Consider the following 12,328-nt stretch of genomic DNA (forward strand, 5'->3'; position numbering starts at 1 on the left):
GTAAATATTAAGATTAGTGATCGGAGCTTGTTCCACCTTTGCCACGAGTTGCCCTGGTCCTGCACTACCTGTGGGATCAGTTAGACTTGCATCAATTGCAGGCGCAAACTTGACTTTTAGTCTGTTTGCTTACTTGGGAAATGGAGTAAAACCAGGTTTAAAATTATACTTGGTATCTTTAACATATCTTTAACATATCAGATGAGCATATTTATGAAGTTGACAAAAATCTTCACCTTATTAAACAAAAGGAATTACAAGATTTTCTTAAGAATTAGAATTTATGTAAGCTACAATCTGAACGCCTTGGATCAATAATAATTTTTTGTCTTCAACAATGGTTGTATTTAGCATATAAGGAAAGAAAATTTTGTTTTTTTAGAAATGTAAAGAAAATCCTAACTTGATATCGGCTTTTAAATTTGTGTGTATGTTTAATAGCCTTTTTTATTTTATTTTATTTTAAACATGATGTAGCTGAATTATTTTTTAATCACTGAACAATATTTTTGGGTGTTGTCAATTAGTGCCTAAAAACATGTGATGTTAGTTTTAAATTCAAGCTGACAAGCATCATAAGTAGTTATTTGATTTCTTTTCTTACCTTACTGCTTTGTCTAAAGCTTGCTGCCTTCTTTTGTTTTCTTGTTTCATATACTTTATTTAAGTTAAGATATAATATAAACTAATACTCTATTAATAGCAGATAAAAAAAAAAATATATATATATATATATACCACAGCCTTCAACATCATGTCTATCAATCACCCTATTTTTTTATAAATTAAACAAATGTTAAATATTGTTCTTAACTTCATTTTTTAATCATTCCATTTTTCATATCTGAGATCTCTAAAGATCTATTGTTTTAATGTCAATTCTGCCATGAAAGGAAGGATTCACATTTGTATTCATACCATAAGCATATTATGTGCAGATGTTTCAATAGTAAATAAATGAGAACTCTTCTTAGAACATCGTTCTTTCAAACACACACACACATACACACACAAAAAAAATAATAATAAAATAAAATAAACAAACAATACATTATTAACAATAAGAAATTACATTATGTGATGAAGCGAAAATTCATCAAACACAGGAATGCATAGATGGAAATGGGGGGGGGGACATGGTTTTGTGAAGGGTAGGTCATACCTCAGTATCTTGCTCACGTTTTATAATACAGTGACTGAATTGGATAAAGATAATCGGTTTACAGTGATACTTCTGGACTTTGCAAAGGCCTTTGACAGAACATCATATGGAATTCCAATCAGTAAACTGAAGCACAAGGGAATGGATATAGGATTGTGAGATGGATAGGAGGGTAGTTGATGGAGAGATATCAGAGAGCAGTTTATTCAGAAGTAGAGTCCAATATAAGGTCTGTGACTAGTGGCATACTGCAGGGTTCTATTCTTGGACTACTACTGTTTAATTTGTTCAATAATGATATAGGAAAGGACCTGAGAGGAACTGTTTCTGTTCTTTGCTGATGATGCAAAGTTGGGTAGAGCAATAGTTAATATACAGATGATGTCAAAATTTTGCAGGATGATTTGGATAGATTGGCAAACTGGACAAAGGATGTCAGTTTAATGTGGGAAAGTGTAAGGTTATGCATTTTGGAGTGAAAAGATTACCAACTGTATACAACATGGATCTGCACGGTTAGCCAAGTGGCTTTGCGCTTCGCAACCATATGCCTGGGGAAGGAGTGTCCTGGGTTCGATTCCCGTCGACGACATGAGGAGCTTAAGGATCTTCCTCAGCCATAGCCAAGTTAGCCAGTCTTGGTAGTGGACAGTAGGGTTTTTTCCACCAGTTTATCTGGGGTTTTTCATCCCACAAGCAGGCAAACCGGACCCGTGAACACACAGGCTACAATCATAAAAAATATGGCAAGGAAGGCAACGGGAAACCACCTTGCATCACTATCTCCCTAGTAATCAGCTGCAATCTTCTCAATGAGAGGAAGTCACAGGATCAGAGATACCACATGGGTGAAACTGTGCTCCAGGAAATTGACAAAGCCAGATACTTGGCAGTGCTAGTGGATAGGGAGTTAAAGTTTAGAGGGCACATAGAAAAAGTGGCTAAAGCACCTCATCAGATCACTTGGTTACTGAAGAATACTTTGACGAGCAGAGACAAGCAGATGACTGTTCCTCTTTATCGAGCCTTGATAAGACCCATCTTGACTACTGCATGCAGATCTGGGCACCAGGATTTTTTGGTGATGAGGAGGAGGTGGAGAGGATCCAGAGATGAGTGATTATGATGGTAGCAGATCAATGGAATGAACCTTAGGAGAACAGGTTGAAGATTTGTGGGTTACAGAAACTGGTTGATAGGTGGAAAAGGGGTGATATGATTGAGACATACAAATTACTGAGGGGTTTTAACAAGATTAATTCAGAGGAAATTTTTCAGAACAGGCGTGCTTGGTGGACTGCAAAATAAACTGCAAAAATTGTTTAACTAAGGATTTTCAATGACTGTTTTCAGTTCTCAAACATCATTCTTGATACATCAGTACAGAGAGAGAGAATGGGAAGGAAAAAATAAATAAAATGAAGATCCACACAGGTATAAATAATGAAATTCAAATTTTTTTTTTTTAATGATTGCACATTTGATTTAACAAATGATTTTATTAAAAACAATTTCTGTTTTTAACAAAATATACTAATTAGTTATTTACTCAACAAAAATAAACAATATTTTGCTAAAATGCAATGAAATGAGTTTTAATCATGATTTATATAAATAAAACACTTAAACTTTGAAGATTACTTGTTTTTTAGAAGGAATATGGAGATTTAATGGATAAAGCATGAGACAATATTCTAGTGACAGTAACTACATCACACCGACGTAACTTCACGAAACAAGAACAATGCACACTATTTGATGTGCAGATAATGAGGACTTTCTCTGAAATAAGGGATGGTTTTTGTTTCATTTAACCTGGTTTAAAAGAGGACCTTACAAGATTCCTGGAAGAGCTGGGTGAATTTACATGAAATATAATGAAGAAAGGACATCAATTTTTTTTTTTTGTTGTTGTTTTGTTAGGTGGCCAGAGCTTAGGTGGCTAATCCAGACTGGCTTTTCCTTCTTTTTTGAGGAGTTTGAAGCTCATGTGCTCCTTCATTTGGAATTCAGCAGAATGGCCAGTTTGTCTATACTATTTAAGGGAACAGAAGCAAGGGATCATGTACATTTCTAAGAGTGACCATATGACATAACTTCACGAAACAAGAACAATGCACACTATGTGATGTGCAGATAATGAGGACTTTCCTTGAAATAAGGGATGTTTTTAAGATAAAAAGCCAAATGCCTATTTTTTTGTTTTTTCTGGCGAAGTTAATTAATTTAATTAACTTCGCCAGAAAAAAAAAAGTAGCTGTTTGGCTTTTTATCTTAGTTATAATATATGGGCACACCTTTCTAGCATTCGTATAGTGAAAGTATATAAGTTCTTTTCACTTAAACTTTGATATCATCCAGGTCTACCTACTCACTGATGAGACCTCAAAAAAGGTTGAAACTGGTCTGGGTAGTGACCTCTCCTCATAATGTAAGGCAGTAGTACATTTCCTAGGAGCTGTGTTTTACATTATGAGAAAATATCACGGATAGTGAGGTAGCTTGCGCCACCTTTACTTCGAGTTGCCTTGGTGTTGTACTACCAAGAGTGTTCACTTATGCTTGGATTTGCCGATAGTTCTTCGGCATGAAACTCTTAGATTGCAGTTTTCGATCTTAGAGTTTCGCATACTGGCTGTAAAATAATAAGGGATTTTTATCCCCTTAATTTAAGGGATGTTTTTGTTTCATTTAACCTGGTTTAAAAGAGGAGCTTACAAGATTCCTGGAAGAGCTGGGTGAATTTACATGAGGTGTAATGAAGAAAGGCTGTCCATTTTTTTTTTGTTGTTGTTTTGTTTGGTGGCCAGAGCTTAGGTGGCTAATCCAGATTGGCTTTTCCTTCATTGAGGAACTTGAAGCCCATGTGCTCCTTCATGTGGATTTCAGCAGAATGGTCAGTTTGCCTATAATATTTAAGGGAACAGAAGCAAGGGATTATGTACATTTCTAAGAGTGACCATAAGTAGATTTTGGAGCTCACTTTTACACTAAGACAAATTCTATTTTGTGATAAATATCACATGTGAAATGAGAATACTGCCTGAGAAGGTCTTGTGCTACTGCAAACTCCGATTTGAAGTAGCACACAAATTGCATTGGTCATACAACATACAAATGCACAAAATTTATGTTCACACTGCTCAAACCATCTACAGTAATTATATTTGTTACAAGCAAAATATGTGAAGCAGGCTTGATCTCAAAAATTAACACTTTCTGTCATTCAAACAATGAAATATTGGTAAGTTTTGATGATATCATTGTTTATCACTATTTTCTGAAGGTTTTCCTGGAATTAAAAAAAAAAAATTCTATTTGATATAATTAAACTTTATTTGAGTTAGTGAAACATATGAAGGAAAAATATATTTGCACACTTAAGGCAATGCCATGCTTTCCTTCACTTTACATGTAACTTTTATGTTATCCAGTTTGAAAAATTATCTATATGGATCACATTATGAAAGAAAATGATATTAAATCTGATATCTAAATTGGCAATGTTAATTAGCTCTTTATTTTATGCAGATAATGAGGAGGAAGGTTACTAGTGGTGTACTGCAGGTCGGTTTTGGGACCTTCATTGTTCAACTTCGATGTTAATGATATTGGGATGGGTATAACTAATGATATGCAACTGTTTGCAGATGATGCAAAACTGGGGTAGAGCAATACAGAGTCAAGCGGATGTTATGGCCTCACAAGAGGACTTGAATAGATTGCATGAACGGATAGGTAAGTAGAACTGTCAATTCAATGTTGCAAAGTGTAAGGTTTTGAGATTTGGTAAGCACCGATGAGATTTGAAGTACACACTTGGTGAGGAAACTTTAAAGGAAGTAGAGGAGATGACAGATCTAGGAGTGATGGTGGGCAAGGAATTGAAATTCAGGGTCCACATTACACAAGTTGTTAAGACGTCACACTGAATAATGGCAATGATGCAGAGAACCCTGACATGCAGAAATCGAGAGGCTATGATGCCATTGTATAAGACCTAGATCAAGCTTCATATGTATTATTATGCACATATTTGGTAGCCAGGTTTTCATGGTGACGAAGATATGCTGGAAAGGATCCAGAGAAGATTAACAAAGGTTGTCAGTGATCTTTGGAGTACGAGGACAGATTGAGAGAATGTAAGTTGCAAAGCCTCATGAATAGGAGGAAGAGGGGGAACATGATTAAGACATATAAGCTAGTCAGGGGTTGTTATCAGGTTGACATCGAAGAGATTATTCACAGAATGGGAGAGGAGTAGAAAAAAAGCCACTGGAAACTGTATAAGGAGGATGTGAAGAGTAGATCCTTTGCACAGAGAGAAGTTGATTAGTGGAATAGATTGTCTGAGTGTGTTCTGAATGTAGACACATTGGATCAGTTTAAAGCACAGTAGGATAATGTGTTATGTGCAATAGTGTGTATTTCCCATGATATGAGTTTCTGACTCCATGAAGGTCATATGCTAATAATAATAATAATGATGATGTTACACTTTGAATAAATCCAGCAGAAGTCTGCAAGAATCCTTGACTAAATTGAATAACAGCTGAAATAAATTTGGTAAGAAAATCAATGAAAGAAAATGAAAAGAAAAAGACAATGAAAATAAGCAGAAACATCTGGGTTTGAGGTTATATGGTGAGTGGTCGGTGTAATTTAGCGCTCGTGTAAAATTGGTGATTTTTGGTGTTTTTTGTGTGTGTTTTTCCTTAGAAAATTCGTTTTATAGTATATTAGAATGATTTTCGTGTTTTTAGAGTATTTTGTGTGTCTTTATAAGATATTTTATTGGGGCTGTCGCCGCTAGAGGGATTCGTAGTGTGTAGTGTTCGTGAAAGCTCTGGATAAGATAAGTATTATTTTCAGTTATAGTTGATAAATTTATTTAATAATGCGTAGTTTTGTTTGCCTTGCGTCTCTTAGTGCATCTTTTTGTGTGTTTTTGGTGTGTTATAATTTATAATTTGATAAAATACGTTGCAAGTAAGTATGGCTCCAGTCGAAGGAAAATGGCAGCCAGTAATGATGGTTCGCCATCTTTATGAAAGAACGATAGTATTAAAGAGATGATTCAGTGTACTAGCTGCGAAATGTACGCTTTGCGGAGTGCGGTCGGAGTGTGGTAAGATAATAATAAAGGAGTGAGTGTGTGTAGAAAATGTAGGGAGAAGGAGAAATTGAAGAGTATTTCGGATCGTGAGTGTGATATTCTTGTCAAACTTCAGAATGAAGAAAATAGGGATATGACAAGAAACGGCGAGGTTGTACCAGAGAATTGTGAGAGTGTGAATGATAGTATTAATGGTTTTACTGAGAATAAAAAAGATGAGATAGACACAATGAGTGAGATTGCGTTCTTGAATGGTGCAATACAAAGGGCAAAACAGCAGCTAGAGTGTATGAGCAAAAGTCGACTGAATGAACCAGCCAATAATAAAAAGTATGACAGGAAAAATAGACGTATGAGTGTGAACATGAACAAAATGAAGGATAGAGTGCTGTATGGAGACTCGTTAGTACGAGGTGCGATAGTAGAGGATTTGACAAAATCGTACCAACCTGGTGCGACCATTAAGGATGTAACTGAGTCTATTAGAGAGCAAAAGGAAAGGGTGAAAGAAATGATTGTTGTGGCAGGTACGAATGATTTGAAAGGAGACAAAATGGAAATGATAGAAGACATGAATGAATTGTTTGAGGTAGCAAAAGAAAAGAGTGAGAGAGTTAGAATGATTAGTCTTTTGCCACGGTATGACAGTGAAATGTTTAAAAGGAGGGCCATAATTGCGAATGACTTTATGCGTGGGTTATGTATGACGAGTGGTGTGGAATTTGTGGACGTGTGGAGTGAGTTCGATGGGTGAAAGGATCTATATAAGATGGATGGCTTGCATTTGAATGGTTACGGTGTAAGAAGACTTGAGAAAGTGTTGCTGAATGTGGTGGATGTGCAAATTCAGGGAAACTAGATTTATTAGAGGGGGGGGAGTTGAATGTAAGAATGAATATAATATGCCCGAGCAAATAAGGACAACAAATCAGAGTGGGTTAGTTAATATAAGGCATCAAGGTAGGGTTGGGGCTAATGGGGGTCTTAAATTCATGTACACTAATGCTAGGAGTATTAGGAACAAGAAGGAAGAGTTTTTGGCCATGGCTGGCACTTCCAGACCACAGGTTATTGGTATTAGTGAAACATGGCTGACTGTAGATGATATAGCTAGTGGGATTGAATGTGATGGGTATAGTGTGTTCAGGAATGACAGGGAGAATAAAATGGGGGGAGGAGTATTGTTGATGATAGCTGATGAGCTGCAGCCAAGGAGAATAGAAGATGAATTGCAGGATAGAGAAAAGAGCACATTTGAGGCCATTTGGTGTGAGATTGTGGCTAGCAGAACTAAATATACAATTGGGTGCTGCTATAGACCAGGTGATGGATAAGATGGTGATGACAGTATGCACAAGCAAATAGAAGAAATGAGTGGAAGGAGGGTGATTATTATGGGAGATTTCAACTATGGTCGCATTGATTGGAGTGAGGAGAGGACACACGGGAGGAAGGAATTGGATTTTATGCAGTTATTAAGGGATAACTATCTGCGACAGCATGTAATGAAAAATACTAGTGGTCAGAGAGTGCTTGACCTAGTAATTACATCTGAGGATTTGGCTGTAACAAATATGACCACATTGCCACCAATCGGTGAGAGTGATCATAGGGTCTTGACTTGGGAGGTGGCTAAAGGTGTAGAATTTTGATTGGTTCAGTGCCATGGCATGTACAACTGCAAGGACTAGAAGTCAATAGTGCATGGGAGGTAGTTAAGAAGTGTTTGCATGAAGCAATGGCTGACTGTATACCTAGAGTCCGAATAATAAATCAACTAGGGGTTAAATGGATGAATAACACCATTAAGCTTGAGCTGCAAAAAAAGAAACAACTATGGAGGAAATTTAAGGAGAAAGGTGACCAGCAGGCACATGAACGGTATAAAGTGCAGGCCAGAAGGGTAACGAGTGTGGTAAGAAAAGCAAAAAAGGATTATGAAAGAACATTGGCCCTGCAGGCTAAAGAGAATCCTAAACAGTTTTTTAGATATGTAGCAAGTAAAAGGAAAAATGTACATGGCAGAATGATTTTAAAGAATGCCGATGGTAGGGAGGTAACTGAATCAGTTGATATAGTTGAGTTACTGAGTGAGCACTTTGCAAGAATATATCATCCAGGTAGTGACATTGCAGAAACGAAGGTACCAGTAGATTATACGGGAATTGTGGTGAATGAAGTGGAGGTGAGTAGTCTATTGCATAACCTCAATGTCAATACATCTGTGGGATTGGATGGTATACCAGCTTGTGTTGTACGAGAAGCAGCTAAAGAATTGTCAGTACCCTTGACCATTTTGTTTAATTTGAGTCTCGGGTCTGTGTTAGTCCCGAGGGGGTGGAAAGAGGGGAAAATAGTTCCACTGCATAAAGGTGGTTCCAAGACTGCTGTTGTAAATTACCGACCGATTAGCATATCAGGAATCATTGTCAAGGGCTTAGAGAAATTAATCAAGAAAAGAATACAGGATTGGATAGATGAAAATGGGATATTGTATGGGGGACAACATGGTTTTGTGAAGGGTAGATCATGCCTCAGTAACTTGCTCACGTTTTATAACACAGTGACGGCTGAACTGGATAGGGGTAATGGGTTTACAGTAATACTATTGGACCTTGCCAAGGCTTTTGATAGGATACCACATAGAATCCTAATCAGTAAACTGGAGCAGATGGGGATAGATATAGGGGCGGTGAGATGGATAGGAGGGTGGTTGAAGGAGAGATACCAGAGAGTGGTTTATTCAGGAGTGGAGTCTAAAAGATGGCTTGTGACTAGTGGAGTGCCACAGGGCTCTGTTCTTGGAGCACTGCTTTTCAATTTTTTTATCAATGATATAGGAAAGGATTTGAGAGGAAGTGTCCACTTGTTTGCTGATGATGCAAAGTTGGGGTAGAGCAATTATGAGTGCACAGGATGTCAAAATTTTACAGGATGATTTGAACAGTTTGGAGGACTGCTGGGGTAGGAAAAATGGATGCCAATTTAATGTGCCAAAGTGTAAGGTTATGCACTTTGGGGTGAAAAGAATAGCAGCAGTATATCGCATTGGTGGAACCGTACTCCAGGTGATTGATGAGGCCAGGGATTTGGGAGTGTTGGTGGATAGGGAATTGAAGTTTAGGGGGCACATTGCAAAAGTGACTAAAACAGCTCACCAAATCACTTGGCTTCTGAAAAATACTTTACCATGCAAAGACAAACAAGTTGTTGTTCCTCTGTATCGAGCCTTGATAAGACCCCATCTGGACTACTGTGCCCAGTTATGGGCACCAGAGTTTCTTCGTGATGGGGAGGAAGTGGAGAGGATCCAGAGACGAGTGACCAAGATGATAGAAGGTCTGTGGAATGAACCTTATGAGAATAGGTTGAAGATTTGTGGGTTGCAGAAATTGGTCGATAGGCGAAGGAGGGATAATATGATTGAGACATTCAAATTACTGAAGGGTTTCTACAAGATTGATCTAGAAGATATTTTTGAAAATATGACTGGTGGTGGGAGGACTAGGGGCCATGCATGGAAGCTGGGCAAGAGCATGGTCAACAAGGGTGTTAGAGATAGGTTTTTTACTTGGAGAGTGGTGAATGAGTAGAATAAGCTTCCAGAGTCTGTTGTGGGTGCTACGACCGTGAATTAGTTCAAGGCAAGGTATGATAGATACTGTGTGAATGTCAAATAGTTGTTCTTGACATGATGTTAGGGCCTCCCTCAATGAGTCTGTCGACTCCTTGGAGTTGCCTGGAACAACAATAATAATAATAACACTGAAAACATCGACTGTATCTTGAATGGTGAACCTATAGAACAAGTAAAACATTTCAGCTATTTAGGCACAATTTTTAGTGATGATGACAAAATAAACATGGGAATAGACAACAGAATTAGTAAAGCTGGTATGGTAGGAAATCAGCTGATGAAAGATTTAAATGGAATAAGCAAGAAATTAGTCAAAACACTAAATTAGTTGTATACAAGACAGTGTTCAAACCAATTTAACTTATGGATCTGAGAGTTTCATTAGAAATAAAACACTTGATCAAAGACTGAATACCACAGATATGAGAGTTCTGAGAAAGATTGGTGGAGTGAACAGATGGCACCACTGGCAGTACTGTATTAAAAATAGGGATATTAGGAAAGAACTTAACATTGTTAGCATTAGGAATGTGTTAGCAGAGCTAATCTCACATAGTATGAATGAGTGACGAATGATTAGCAAAACAAGTGATCTTTGACAGTTTTGCCATATGGCAGAAAAAGAACCAGAAGACAACCAGGATGTAGATGGTTTGATGCAGTAAAAAAGGCCTTAAAAGACAGAAATATAAGATCTGATAATGTTGGAGTCTTGACAGATAACAGATTAATTTGGAGGAAAATTGTAGATAGGAAGTTAGTAATGGTGTAACTTTTACATGTCGTACTTTCATAATTATGCTATACACTCCCTAAGGGAGTGTATATTCCCTATCAGGAATCTGAATGATGAGCTTGATAAATAGCTTTCCTACTTTTTTCCTACTCAATCATGATGCTAGTATAGGTTTGTGGATGATATGTTTGGCATCAATTATCCATAGAAAATAAACTCCAAATTCACTACTGAATGTGGCATTTATCACTATTCCAAATTCACTACTGAATTCAGGTTGCCACTGCAAGACAAACAAACAAACAAATCGATGGACATTCATCTCTGAAAATCTACCTTTACTGGTACTTGACAAGAATTCAAATCATCCCCAAGACCAAATATTAAGAATAATTAAAACTATTGGTCCACAAAGTAACAATATTTGCTACTCATATTCCTTGCTGGCCCAAGATCAGATCCAGAATGAACTTGCCTTCAATAAATTTAAGTGATCCTTGTTAGGGGAAAAAAAAACATTAAAAAAGGGCATTTAAATCATCCAATTTTTGAGGGTATCTGCCAAACAGCAGTGCCATACATCAAGGAGCAAGTTGCTGAAAATATTATTATTATTATTACGTAGGCAACTCCATGGAGTCTATAAACTCATATAAACTATCCAATATTCAATCAATATCTATTATGCTTTGCTTGAACTCATTCACTGTCATGGCACCCACAACAGAATCTGACAAATTTTTTTCCTCATTCACCACTCTTAAAGCAAAAAATATCGTCCTCACACCTTTGCTAACCATAGTTTTGCTCGATTCCTAAGAATGACCCCTAGTTCTCCAATCACCAAACGTGGTCTGAAAAATTTCCTCTCTGTCAATCCTGTAAAAAAAAACTTGCCTCAATCATATCATCCCTTAAGCCTATCAATAAATTTAAAGATTAAAGTTAAAGAATTGTAACCACAAATTTTAACTTATCCTCATAATGTACATTCCATAGACTCACCAACTTGGATACTCATCTCTGAATCCTCTCGCATCCTCTTCCTCAACCTCAGGAAACCCAGATTAGTGACCAGATCTGTGCACAGTAGTCAAGATAGGGTCTAATCAAACAAGAGATATAATAACCTGTAATCTCTGTTTGTGAAGGTGTTTTTTACTAACATGGTAACATTAAACTAACATCTGTTCTCCATTTCCCATACTTCCAGCCCATTTAAATCATCACACACCCTAAAAAAAAAAAAAGTTTGAGTTCTACACTTCCTTCTTTATACTCCAAAATACATTTCTAATCCAATAATATGAAGTGAAGGTGAGTTAGCTGATCTCATATGGAGGTAGCAGGGTTTTTTTCTCCCAGAAACTCAGGTTTTTCTTCCCGCATACAGACAAATCGGCCCTTCAGAACACATGCAATTTACAAACAAAATAATACTAGTGGTAGAGATGCGGAGAGCTGTAGAGTAGGAGTCCTCCCTCGATGAGTCTTTGGGCTCCTTGGAGGTGTCACAAAATAATGACAGACATCAGAAGAATTGATATTTGAAATTTTTAATTTTATGTAGGAGTTTGATGCTTGAATAATAGATAAAAAATGAAATGATGAACCTCAGAACAATTGATTTTCACATGTTAGGTCAAAGTTTAGAAAGATCAGATAACTGAATAGTCA

General features: G+C 37.0%; 1 protein-coding gene across 3 annotated transcripts in view; it reads right to left on the bottom strand.

Moving 5' to 3' along the window:
• The window catches only part of LOC150096963 (VPS9 domain-containing protein 1-like), a 453,159-nt gene that overhangs the window by 221,756 nt on the left and 219,075 nt on the right, over positions 1–12,328 (bottom strand). For all 3 annotated transcript variants that reach the window (XM_090408053.1, XM_090408054.1, XM_090408055.1), the window contains one exon: positions 605–657. In XM_090408053.1, the coding sequence (XP_090264179.1) occupies positions 605–657 (53 nt within the window). The remainder of the gene's footprint in view (positions 1–604; positions 658–12,328) is intronic.

This window comes from Typopeltis vanoorti, chromosome 18 (genome assembly GCF_054136105.1).
Source record: "Typopeltis vanoorti isolate ZY-2024b chromosome 18, IOZ_Tvanoo_1.0, whole genome shotgun sequence".
In the NCBI taxonomy this organism is placed as follows: domain Eukaryota; kingdom Metazoa; phylum Arthropoda; class Arachnida; order Uropygi; family Thelyphonidae; genus Typopeltis; species Typopeltis vanoorti.